The 13,032-nt window shown below is 46.4% G+C and overlaps 2 protein-coding genes across 2 annotated transcripts; both read right to left on the bottom strand.

Moving 5' to 3' along the window:
- Positions 1–2,304: 2,304 nt before the first annotated feature.
- On the bottom strand, positions 2,305–5,208 carry LOC123062279 (pectinesterase). The gene is made up of 2 exons (XM_044485732.1): positions 4,064–5,208; positions 2,305–3,211 (listed from the first exon to the last, which is right to left on the bottom strand). The coding sequence occupies exons 1-2, from the start codon at positions 5,013–5,015 to the stop codon at positions 2,520–2,522; spliced, it is 1,644 nt and encodes a 547-aa protein (XP_044341667.1). The 5' UTR covers positions 5,016–5,208; the 3' UTR covers positions 2,305–2,519.
- Positions 5,209–9,720: 4,512 nt separating this feature from the next.
- On the bottom strand, positions 9,721–10,667 carry LOC123058672 (nuclear transport factor 2B). The gene is made up of 2 exons (XM_044481378.1): positions 10,182–10,667; positions 9,721–10,085 (listed from the first exon to the last, which is right to left on the bottom strand). The coding sequence occupies exons 1-2, from the start codon at positions 10,518–10,520 to the stop codon at positions 10,011–10,013; spliced, it is 414 nt and encodes a 137-aa protein (XP_044337313.1). The 5' UTR covers positions 10,521–10,667; the 3' UTR covers positions 9,721–10,010.
- Positions 10,668–13,032: the final 2,365 nt, after the last annotated feature.

Below are 13,032 nucleotides of genomic sequence, written 5' to 3'. Positions count from 1 at the left end.
GTTTGGGAATATTTCTGAATTTATAGGCCAAGAATTAGGGTTAGAGGACTCCCGCGGGGCCACAAGCCAGGGGAGCCCCCCTAGGGTGCGCCCTGAGGGCTTGTGGTCACCTCGGGACTCCTCTGACTTCATCTCCAAGTCCTACGTGTGTCTTCTGGTCCAAGAAAAATCATCGCGAAAGTTTTATTCCGTTTGGACTCCGTTTGATATTCCTTTTTTGTAAAACTCAAAAACAAGGAAAAAAAATAGAAACTGACACTGGTCTCTGGGTTAATAAGTTAATCCCAAAATAATATAAAATAGCATATTAATGCATATAAAACATCCAAAACAGATAATATAATAACCAAATATTATAGATACGTTGGAGACGTATCAAGTGCTTGCATGAGTGCTTGTGGAGTCCTCAATGTATGCTAGCTAGGATCGTAAAACACATAGAAAATTGTATAAGTGAGTCACTCGTGCAGAAAAGCCTAGCTAGGATCCTAAAACACATAGAGCATTGTCTAAGTGAGTCACTAGTGCACAAAAACCATGCTAGGATCCTAAAACACATAGCAGGAGTTGGAGAGCCGTTGCATGCCACTTCGTGGCGGTGTAATTTTCGTTTTCTCTTGTCTTGTAAATAACTTCCTGCCTTCTACAAAACTATGTTACGAGATTGCATACTCTTGAAAAGAAATCTTCAAGGAGGATTCCCCGGAGTGGACACCTCATGACGGAATTGATGAGTCCCTTTTGTGGTGACGTCCTTTTCCGTGTGGGTGGGCCTTGTCGCCTGCTACTAGCGGGTGTGAGGAGGTTAGTTTCCCGCAAAAAAAGTTTTACTTTCTTCAAAGGGTTTCGACTTGTAAAACTGCAGTTGTTCTTAGAAATCCAATTTGGTTCCCGGGAGTACGTGTTCCTGGGCACGGAAAATAATTTTTGAAATGCCAAAAAAATTCCAACCATTTTTTATGTATTTATAGTCATATCCAAATGCTACCTGAGAAGTTTTAGGTAAAAGGGTTAAAGATTTTAGTATGTGCAAAAAAGGACAAATTTTAAAGACCAAATGTTACCCCAAAATGTCACCCCAAATTTGTTTTTTTTTCACCGACAAAACATTACTGATCCGTTTCGCATGAGTCAAGCATGCTTTTTTGAAAGTGAAACCGTAGAACAATCGTTCTACGGCAAATATATTAATAAAAGGGTACATATACAGGTGAAAGAAAGCAAAAAAAAAAAGACTATTCAATGCCTGCTCTAGGAAATCCCATGGTGTTCATGAGGCTTTATAGATGCTAGTAAAACCAGTTACGAAGCTGGTCTTAAAACTTGTTCTTGATTCTGTGCTGGAGCAATATAAGATCAACTTTGAGTAGACTTCTCCAAGAAGCAATAGTTGGAGTTTGAGCTCTGAAGATTTTACCATTTTGTTGCATCCATATGTGCCAGCATCCATGATGGTTATCTCAAGAGCAATTGGGCCATGCAGAGTTTGAATTATCAAATTTATCTCATCATGAACTGAAATCCCTCTATGTTTAGGTCTCAGGATGGAATCCCAGCAATTAAGAGCAAAAGGGCAGTCTTAGGGCCCGTTCGGCAATACTCCGGCTCCCAACTCCGCCGCCGGAGCAGCCGGAGCAGACCCGAACTCTCAAAATCCGCGGAGCTGAAGTCGTGGAGTGGAGCAGCGCGTAGTTCAGTTTTACGGAGCAGCACTTCTGTCGCTCCTTGTTTCAGTAGAATCCGGATCAGCTCGAAATCACAGAAAATGCCACCGCCAAATGAGAGACCTGAACCGGTACGCTCCCATTTGTCTTGTCTCTCTCTCTCTCGTCTCTCTCTCTCTCTCTCACACACACACACACACACACACACTTGAACGGGTTGTATTCGCCTCCAATGGGCTGGCAGCCCATGGTTTCCTGGAGCGGAGCGAGCCGAATGCGTCACGACCGCTCGCTGGAGCGCTCCCAGCGCTGAGTGGAGCGGAGTGAGTGATTTCCCTGGAGTGGTCCGTTGCCGAACAGGCCCTTAGAATAGATGAAGAGTCGTTTCCTCGGTGTTGTCTTGGCACAACTCACATTTATATGATGGTAGATAGAAAGATTTTCTGTGCAAAATATTTCTTGTACGGACTCCATCATGAAGAAGGAGCCAAAAGAAAATCTTGCGACACTAACACGAATATCCACAAAAAAGTCAGAATTTTTCGGAAACATTTTAACATTTTTTTTGCGTATTGTTCATCCGGGAGCAAATGCTCCCGGGAGATTGTTCTGAAAAAAAATACCCGCGGCTACAAAATTGTTAAGCATGAAATGCAACATCCAATCAGATCAACTCAAGCACCCGAGGTTTTATGCTTGTGCTTGCCACAAGATTATAGGTAACACGAGTGACACTGATAAATCACTTTTATTTAGGATGCCGTGGTGATCGAACGGCCAACCGACAGAACTGCCATTAAAGATTGATTGATGAGGGAGTAAACAAACATGAAACGAAGGGCCAGTAACCACGGATCAGAGCCCATCGTCGTACGCCACACCCGTGCCCTTGAGCCAGTAGCCGCCCTGGATGAACTGCCCCACGGTGAACTGCACGGCCACGCTCTGGTCCGTGATGACGCGGTACCCCGGCCACTTGACGCGCCCGGCCGTGCCGGCCCCGGGCCCCTCGTTCGCGTACTCCCCGTAGAAGAGCGTGCTGAGCGCGAAGTCCCCGTCCCACTCCAGCCACCCCCTCGGGTGGACGTGCGCGCCCAGGTACGACTGCATGTACACCGTCCGCGAGTAGGCCTTCCACGGCCGGCCCAGGAACGTCGGGGACGCCTCGGCCACGGGCGCCAGGTCGTCCGCGGGCACGACGCGGCACCGCTGGAGGGATGTGCCCGTGTTCTGGTTCGGGTCCGTCCTGCCCTGCGCGGTGACCGCGTTCTTCTGGCCGTGCGCGGGCCGGCGCGCGGTGATCACGCAGTTCTGGAGCACGACCGCCGCGTTGCCGAAGACGAAGTCGACGGTGCCGGAGACGAAGCAGTCGCGGTAGAACTGCCGCAGCTGGTGCGTGTAGAGGGTGTCCTGGTAGCCGTCGACGCGGCAGCGGTTTATGACTGCGCGGTCGGCGCTCACGCGCAGGGCCACCGCCTGGTGCTTCTCGGGCCCCGCCGTGTTCTCGATCCTGAGGTCCTGCAGGATGACCCCGTCGGCCGCCACGGCTGCAACATTCGAGTTCGACACACACAACCGTTAATCCTTGACGACTGTCCGCTTAATTCAGGACGCCATTAGCGGCCTTGCATACTGTTGTAAATGCGAGCCATCCATGGATTCGACCGTGCAACGCGATCACATTCACATGCTTGCTTTCAACCAAAGAGTGGAGAATCCGTAACGACCTTTCAGTACGTATACTTGTAGTACTACATACGTACGTACACGTGCAAAATTAATTGTGCGCCTTATGCCTGCGATGCATCACCGGCGTGCTTAGGAGAGCTGGTTAGGTGGTGGCGGAAATAAAAGCTAGCGCTTTTGATAACTAGTTGTAGAAAATGCTCGATATGTGCTATTTTTCTATGTGTCTTCCATCACTGTGTATGTGATCTAGATCCCGCTGTCCATTCTTTTCGGGTAATAGTTGGTACTAATCGTAACGGTATGGCGCAGCTACCACCGGCAGCTTCATTCTTTATACTTACTCTATCTCGTAAGAACAGGTACCAAACTTGTCCAACTAATTTAATTTAGGTGACTGGTTTACGGCCAGCAATCAATTGACTGACATAAACGTATGCACACCGTACATCTTGTATGCATGTTCTTGGCAAAACAGATTGATTTTGTGATGCCAAGATCGTCTCTATTGCACTAGCTAGAACGTGGCAATGCAAAGGCCGAAAGGCAGCAGGGTTTCAGGCTTTGATGCGGTCCTCCATCATGATAGAAAGAAAGAAGAAACTAGTAAAGTTTATCGAACATACTAAAGGTGCAATCGCGGTCATAGATGGGGAAATCAGTGCGAATCTCGGAAAGGCACAAAGCTAAGAGAGAACACGAAGCATCCTTACCTAGAGTGGCCGAGTTGAAAGTGGTGGCGCCGTCGACCACGTTGCGGCTGCCGGTGATCACTGTCGCGTCCATGCCGTCCCCCACGATCATCAGCTCGCGCTTCTTCTTCCCCACCTCCAGGTTCTCCTTGTACACCCCCTTCTTCACGTAGATCACGTACCGGCTCTTGCCGCGGTCCGGCGCCGCGTCCACCGCCGCCTGCACCGTCTTGTACTTGCCGCTCCCGTCCTTGGCCACCACCACGTCCGCCTGGACGGCGCCGGCGCGTGATCCTTCGAGGAGCGCACGGTCTGCAGTCGGCACCCACGATGGAAGCTCGTCTACCACCTCGGCGAGCACGTCGGCGGCGGCCGTGCCAGAGCCGACGGCGTTGAGCACGGCGAGCGACGCGCTCGCGAGGGACTTGAGTGGCTCCAGCTGCGCCCCCACGGCGTCGCGCGGTGGCCCGTCGTCGAGGCCGTCCAGGCACGTCACGTGGTCGGTGAGCACCGCGCTGAGCCACGTCCGCGCGTCTTCCGGCGCCACCGAGGCGTGGTCCGCCGCGCCGGCGAGACGGTCGCGCGCGAGCTCCATCAGGTGGACACAGTCCGCGAGCGCCGCGCGGTGCCTGGGGTCGCTGGCGCGCCGGTGCATGTCGGCCACCGCAACGGCGGCCGCGTCATGCTGGTCGAGGGACCTCACGAGTATCGCGCGAAGCACTTGCACCGGTCGGCTCGGGCGGGCGTCCGGAGACGCCAGGACGGCGTCGGCGACGATGGCGTGGCACGAGGCCGGGTCCGGGGAGTTCGTGCAGAGGTCCACCGTGACCGTGGCAGGGCTGAGGAGGAGGAAGGCGGCGAAGCAAAAGCAAAGCAGACTAGATAGGACGATCGGTGTGACCAAGAGAGCTTTGCTCGCGGAACAGCTTCTTTGTGGTGGAGAAGAGAGAAGGGGCTCGTTGATCGGATCCATGACGATTGTTGTGTAACCGATTAGAACTTGGAAATGCACTTATCGAGTCTGTGTTAGTGGGTTATATAGGCGAGTGCATGATCTGGCCAGCTTAGCAGCTCTACTGCTTTCATGAATTTGCTCTGCGTAAGAGCTGTGGGATGTACTCGGTGCAAAACTCGCTTTTCAGCCCGAAGTGTGGTTTAGAACATCTCCAATGGCCGCACAAAAATTCCGCGCCCAATAAACATTATAGCGCGCACTGTAGCACTTTTAATGCGCCGGTACCAACTTTGCTTTGGCAGGCGTCCAAAAACGCGCGCCCAAAAAGCAGACAGTGCAAATTGTGAAGCGGACGCAACCCGGCGCCCAAAATATGCTGCGCGCGATAGCGTTTTTCAGCGCGCGCCCAAAAACTTTTAGCGCTACAGCTTCTGCTGGAGCTGCCCGGCGCCCAAAAAACTAAACTTTTAATGCGCGGAGCTCTTTTTGGGCGCCTGTTGGAGATGCTCTTAGTTTGTGCGAGGAGCTCTCTATGCTCAGCAGTCTGCAGCGCATGGTTTACCGTACAACTGTTCAATGCCCGGAAAGGGCCAGATTCCAACCATGTCTGGCTTATAGAAGCCCATGGGGAAAAGTAAAAGTTCATTTTCCCCACAAATATTGGCCAGTGCTATGGGTCGGCCAGGCGGAGGCAGCCACCCATCGGCCGTCTCCCCAAGGCCCTGCACGCGAACCAATCTATGGTTGTGGTGGTTAGGTGGACAGTGGCATTCTCAGCCCATCAGGGTGATTTCCGTTGACATGCTTTCAGTGAGAGTCCTGTAGGTGTTTATGGTGATTTCATAAAATTTCATAGAGGTAAGTGTATGCACGTTTATATAAGCGCTTGTGTTTATACTGTGTTCAGAAAAACAAAAGGCCCTGCACGCTGTGTTTATTTACATGTTTGTAGCACCCTCGTAGCATTTTCTCACGCGGTATGTAGAAAATAGGCCGGAATGAACGTCGCAACATTTCACATATGTCAATGCAGCAAAAAAAAATATGCGACAAGTATCGACCAGGCACAGCAAAGTTGTCGAGGAAAAGCATTCACCTGTATGCAGCATAAGAGCCAGCGGTCGCAGCAACAGAAAAAACACTTGCATCATGAACGCTACATTCGCCATAGGCATCCAGTGTCTTTGCAACATATCATCCGTGTGCTTGCATTAAATACCACTTGAGTTCACAACGTGTCAAAATAATGTATGGACTTTTCTTTCTACAAAATCACAACCATACGCCGTCATACTCACCTCAACATGCCACAATAAATGGGAGAATTATTTCCTTTCTATTATGCTACTAATATTTAATAAGTATTTTACAACTAAACAATAATTAAATACAATCAATTATGTGTTTTTAGTTTTACTTCCTATATTATTAGTGTTGATATTAATGTTTCATACAACCAGATTTCATTGAATTATATTGCAACCAATTCACGTAGAAAAGCGCAAGCTATCATCTAGTATATTACTCCCTCTGTCCCACAATACTTGTCATGGTTTTAGTTCAGATTTGAAATAAAGTAAACTAAAACCGCGTCAAGTATTTTGGAATGGAGGGAGCACTAAATAGTTGATCCTCAATTTCTCTCAGCATGCCACCTCAACATGTACCTATGCATAGGAAAAGATTCACCTCAACATGTTAACCATGCAAAAAAGGGCCCGTCCAACATGCAACCATGCATGTGAATATTCAACAAATAATTTACAACTATAAACACAATTATATTACATGAGGCACATCCCACTTAGTGTCTGAGTTGTCTATCACGATCCAACGGCCTAGGAAGAACATTTTCAGATTTGCACGAAAACTGAGTTTCCATCTGATACATTGCCACTATACAATACACATATACAAATAAATGCCATATGTGTTTTCCCTTTTTTTCTTAAAATTATTAATCCAATATTAATGTTTCATACAGCAAAAAATTATTGACTGTATCACAACCAATTCTTGTAGCAACACCAACGGATATATCATTTGGTATGAATTAATTTGTGGTCCACTAGCTTGTCCATGGTGAACTAGTGGGTGATGTGGCACATAATCCATCGTGCACTAGGCCCATTATCCCTACATCAAAGTGGGGTTTTGCTTGCTGGCTTGCTTCACACACTTGTTGTTTTATTACCCCTCAAAAAAAACTTGTTGTTTTATTCCTCTGTCAACTTTGAGATGTTGACACTAGTTGCTTGGACTTTTATTACCTTAGCTTGACCACATATATAATGACTTGGACTAGATAGGACCGTGGGTAAGATTAGTTTTACTCTCTCATACTCAAATTATTTGAAGTTCTAAGTTTGTTACAGGTAAAACTTCTTTAAATTCGACCAAGTCTACAAAAAAAAGCCAACATCTACAACACTAATTAGTTCAATAGATTCGTCATTTGATAAAATGTTCTTTCTAGTTAAAAAATCAAAAATATTTATTGAAATTTGTGATCTGTTTTTTAAGTCGCAAATATTTTACAAATTGTGAAATATTATATTAAATTCATGACTTTTTTTTTCAGTTCATGAACATTTTATCAAATTGAGGAAATAAAAAAGTATTTTAATGTAACACTTCAAAATAAAAAACCATGTGAAAAAACCATTCAAAAACCCCCCATCAAACTCTCAGCATCATCGCACTCTGGGCCAGCCCTTTCCACATTCAGGCAGGGAGGGAGTGCGCGATTGCGGCAAGAGCTCATAATCAGCACCTTGAACACGCAAGTGGAGCAAGCCTCGGCATAACTTTGCGCATCGCTCGGCTTGACGCGCTCCCTCTCCTTGCATATGATTTATCTGCTGATTTTCATAAAAAAGTGGACACTCCGGATTTTTGTATACTAAATAAATTTATAAATTCATTTTTTTTGCAGATCGAAGAAAGCTAACAAATTGTTCATAAATTTGAAATTTTTCAATACTTTGGAAAAAGTTTTGTGGATTTGCAATTGAAAAGGTTCAAGAATTTAAAAAACAACAAAAATGAAAAGAAGAGGAAAAGAAGTAACTAAAAATAAAAAGGAAAAGGACAATCAAAACTGGAAAGAAAACTGAAAGAAAAAACAATTAAACGGAAGAAAAATGCACCGGGAAGGAGCTTCCAAAATTGTAATGCAACTAGGCAAAGAAGAGAGGCCTGGTTGGAAGGGATGGCTGCGGCATCAAGGTCAAGTAATGAAGAAGGATCCTGGAAGTCCTTGTGGAAAACGGAGGTACCCGAAAAGCTGAGAATGTGCTTGTGGCGACTCGCCAAACAATCAATCCCCACTGAGGATATTAGGGCGCACAGACACATGGCCACTTCAAGCTCATGCGGCTTCTATGGCGCCCATGACTCGTGGCGCCATTCTCTCCTCGATTGCACGGTATCCAGGTGCACGTGGGCGCTAGTTGATGAGGACTTAAGTGCAACTTTGGTTGCTAACACAGAAACAAACGCAAGAAACTGGCTGTTTACCCTTATTGAAACACTCCAACATGAACAGTTCATAAGAGTTGCAGTCACACTTTGGGCAATTTGGACGTCGAGGCGCAAGGCAATCCATGAAGGGATTTTCCAAACTCCACATGCAATATATAATTTTATCACACACTTCATTGGTGAATTGGATGTTGTGAGAGAAGGGGAGCCTAGAAGAACAGGGCCAATTCAGATAACAAGTGCCTCGCAGAGACCAAAAGCCCCACCAGAGAACTTTGTTAAAATACAAGTTGATGCTGGTGTGAGGGCCTCAAGAGGAGGATCGGCGGTAGCGGTATGTCGTGACAGAAACGGGACTTATCTGGGAAGTTCTGCACTGGTGATTGCGGGAGTGGCGGACCCAGCAACCCTGAAGGTGATTGCTTGCAGAGAGGCTATTGCGTTGGCTCAAGACTTAAATGTGCAGCAAGCTATGATCACTTCAGACTCGAAGCAAGTCATAGGAGATATCCATGGAGGGAATCAAGGAGTATATGGTCTGATTATATCTGAAATAAAAGCTAGAGCCTCCCTTTTAACTTGTATTTTTTCTTTTGAAGGTCGTGCAACCAATATGGATACACATAGATTAGCAAAGTTTGCTTTATCCTTAGCTCCGAGGCGTCATGTATGGCTTGGCCAGCCTCATACCCTGACTCGTATCCCACACTCTGTGGTTTTTGATTAATAAAGTTTGGCTTTACCCCTCAAAAAAAAACCAACGCTCGCGAAACATGCAGGCGCGCTTCGTACAGTTGACGCGGAATGTTGACCGGCACTTAATGTGTTAAATATGAAATGTCGATTGTTCCTTACCCAGCGCATTATGCGTGTTATGGACCTCTTGCCTAACTCACTCTCTTCATGCATGAATAAGCCTAGTGGGTCTTTTAGATTTATTCTACTGTACAAATTATCAGAATGTTTAATGGGCTTGATTCATATAAATGGACTCATCTTTTTTTTAATATATAAAATGCAGCAGAACCTCTTCTGGCCTCTGGATCTCTGTGTAGTGCCATTTTCTGCGAGGTGCACTGTTTTTCTGTTTATTTTGCGCTGGTGCACTGTATTGGCATAACCGCAAGCACTTTTTTTTTGCGGTGGAATCACAAGCACGTTCTACACAGCAGAGAATCTAGAATACAACCTCTGTAACTACTAAAACGACTTGTAAAAAAATGCAGGGGCAGTAATTCGATAGCACACGAACCATTCCCAAGTTTAACGCAGTCATTTTCTTCTACAAGAGAGTGGAAAATTTCAAATTTCAGTTCAAAGTACACCACGTACACCACGGCCACCACCAACTTTATTATTCATTCAGGATGCTGCTACATGAACGTAATGTAAAGAAAAGAATGAGCGCGAAAAAGCAAGGGCGTCCATCCACGGGGCCAAAGCATCCAAGCATCCACATCCTTTCGGCAACCCCACGCGACCCCGCTCTGCTATCCGTAGTTTTTTTCTCGAATACGCATAGCATGCGTATCATCCGTAGTTGAGCCGGAATATGTCATTCTGCACGAAGAAGCTTCCCTGCTCGTTGGGCACCAGCTGAAACATCTGGGCAACACAGGCCAGATGCCCAGATCAACATCCAAAACACATCCCAGAACACAAAAGGAGGCGTGACTGAGAAGAGATGGGTTTCTTAATTACCTGGCTGAACCTGAGCTGGTGCTCCTCGCCGGCGAGCTGGAGGTTGCCGCTGACGAACACGAGGATGGCGCCGGGGAAGGAGGGCGTGGGCTGGCAGTCGATGGTGCAGATGGAGTGCCGGCATTGCTCGAAGGGCAGCTGGGCCAGCTTCAGGCCGATCTCCGCGGCGCCGGCCACGCGGTGGCCCTCGAAGGACAGGACGGAGGTGCCGCCGTAGAGCGCGGCGAGCGCGCCGCGGTTGCCGTCGAACGTCTGGTAGTAGTACTCCACGAAGGCCCTGCCAACCACGTCGCACTCGCTCCCCGCTCCCCCGCCGCCCTCCTTCCCCTGCCCGTCCATGCGCTCCGTTGTATTAGCTCGGCGCGGCTCGACCTCTCGTGCTCTGGACCTCCGCAGCTGCAACGGGCACGAGCGCTCCGCGCCCCGGCTTTTTGTAGGCGCGGCGCCGTATGGGGCGAACGATTTTGTGCAGTCGGAATGAAAACTGCTGCTTCGCTTTGCCTTTATTCCGATCGCGTAGATCGCACGCGGCACGCCCACTCCCACTCTACCAGTGCGTGGAGGCCGCGGACGGAAGGGCGGAGTAGGACGAAAGGGACAGATTCTTCAGCAGAAGAGCCGATGAGTTAGCAAAAACTTTGAAAAAAGTTTATCAAACGAAATTCAAAAAATCTGAAATTTTGCTACATCAAACTTTATCATATGTTTGAGGTTCTTGCCAAGTTTCATCGAAAAATAACATCCGAGGAGCTTTCACCGAAAAAAACAAATTCACTGCTGAAAATAACATCCGAGGAGCTTAACCTTTTTTCACTCGGAGTCTATGTCATGGTTGCAAGAAAAGTACTGATTCGCAATAGTCCATGAATGGTGAAGAATGATAAATCATTTTCGGGTGACATATTGTATTTGTCACAAAATAATACTCCCTCCGTCATATAATCAGTGTCAAAACATTCTTATATTATGAACAGAGGGGGTATGTACTAGCTTGTTCCAGAAAAAGGGAAGGTGCGTATAGTTTGCTCAATTTCACAGATGGTATATGAACTTGTTAAGAAAAAGTTATGTATATCCAAGAATTTTCCCACTCACTCCGTCAGGTTGAGCTCAAGAAGACAGATGGTATATAAACGAAACTACTATACAGACGACAGTACTCCGGCCGAACACTGGACGATGTTGGATCGAACGGTGTTGTTTAGTTTTGCTTTACACATGAGCGGCTTGACGTGCTACATCGTCTGCAAATCGTCCGCCGTTTGTCGTCTGTGTAGCAGCGTTCGTATATAAAACTCAACCAATAGCTGCATTTACCCAGCCGGTGGTTGCTTTCGGTGAGTGAAATGTGACATTATGTCATCCTTGCGTGGCCATAGGCACTTTCACCGACCAAACCAAATGGGATAGCACATGAGCATTATTATTATTTTTTGTCGAGGGAATGCTCATGTGCAGTTTTTTTTTTCGAGTGGCACATGCACATGCGCAGTTGTGCATCTGTTCGTAACTGAAAAACTTGGGCCGGATTCCTTTCGGTCAAAATGAACTTCCCCTTTACAGGCCTGCCTAGCCCAACCAGCCCAAAGCCCCTGAGCTTGCTGAACATTTGTGCGAGACGACGGAGCCCAGCGCGAAACAGTGGCTTTTCTCTATGATTGACACTAGAACATGAAGGCGCGCTTTGCCACGCCCGCTCATATTGACAACAAATACTTAGACTATTTTTGAAAAATCCAAGCAGTGTTTAAGAAAAATCGAATAATTTGTATGGGTCCAAATATATGTGAGAGATGTTTTCAAGAGAACTGTTCAAAGTGTTAAGCTCTACAGGCTAGGTGCGTCTCAGCGGTGCCCTGACACCGTAACAAATTACAAACCATGATATAGACGGACGATAAGTTGAATTTTATCACATATAACTTAGCTTTTTGGATCTAACTCCCAATAAAGAAATCAACTGTACAATATTCGAATTGACTCAAGCGCAGCTTTAATCCTCAAGGTGTGTCAGGTACACATAAAAACGCCAAATCCAAATGTCATGCTATGAATTTTATTCATGCCACGCCGACCACTGATTTTAGCAGTAAGAGATCTCACAACTAATGGACTGTTTTTCTTAGACAACCTGGGCGTAGGTGAGGGTGCATAGATCGTCGACGTGGGCCTTGTCAAATCATTCTAGGAATAGAAAGATACCTTTACAATTTCATGGCATCTGGAGAAGTAAAAGTAAGATTGCATTCAGATGTGCAATCTTGGGCAACTCATTCAGCTGAAAATTTAAACTTCTCATAAAATCATAAAACATACTTAATAGTCTGTGTGCCTTGCATTCATAAATGGCTTCGGCTTCACCGGTTGCCTGCAGTACTTGCCAAAGAGAGGATCTAGGGCTCAAAAGCATAAAAATCATAGATCAAACAGTGTTAATACAGTGCAACAAGCTTTCTTAACCAAACTAAATCCTAAAGCTTGAAAAAGGAACACAGGATTGCTAACATGGGCACTCACCCTACGCTCCGCGTGCATGTAATACTTTTAGGAGCACTGTGTGCTCAACAACATGAAAATTGACTTTCAGAAATTAATAGTGAATATGGACTCTAGAGAAAGGGGGAAATAGTTCCAGAAATAAATTATGCGCATAATATATTCAAGAATAACACGCCAAAATCTGAAAAAAGAAATTACAATAGGAGACCAAATGTGTTTTAGTCACAAGTGTAAACAAAGACTGAACTTCTCATTTATCAGAGACCGGTGGATAAAAAAAGATGTTATTCCTAATAGCATGGCACAAATCTACCATTAGCATGGCCACGAAGAAACTAAATGCTCAGCTCAC

The sequence above is a fragment of the Triticum aestivum genome, chromosome 3A (genome assembly GCF_018294505.1).
Source record: "Triticum aestivum cultivar Chinese Spring chromosome 3A, IWGSC CS RefSeq v2.1, whole genome shotgun sequence".
In the NCBI taxonomy this organism is placed as follows: domain Eukaryota; kingdom Viridiplantae; phylum Streptophyta; class Magnoliopsida; order Poales; family Poaceae; genus Triticum; species Triticum aestivum.
This window is presented reverse-complemented; position numbering and strand designations above follow the sequence as displayed.

Bases quoted from the DNA above. Each gene is read 5' to 3' on its own strand.
- LOC123062279 (XM_044485732.1), bottom strand. From the start codon at position 5,015: ATGGATCCGATCAACGAGCCCCTTCTCTCTTCTCCACCACAAAGAAGC. The intron at 3,212-4,063 runs GTAAGGATGCTT...CGAATGTTGCAG, and splicing joins TTTCAACTCGGCCACTCTAG to CCGTGGCGGCCGACGGGGTC.
- LOC123058672 (XM_044481378.1), bottom strand. From the start codon at position 10,520: ATGGACGGGCAGGGGAAGGAGGGCGGCGGGGGAGCGGGGAGCGAGTGC. The intron at 10,086-10,181 runs GTAATTAAGAAA...TGTGTTGCCCAG, and splicing joins ACCAGCTCAGGTTCAGCCAG to ATGTTTCAGCTGGTGCCCAA.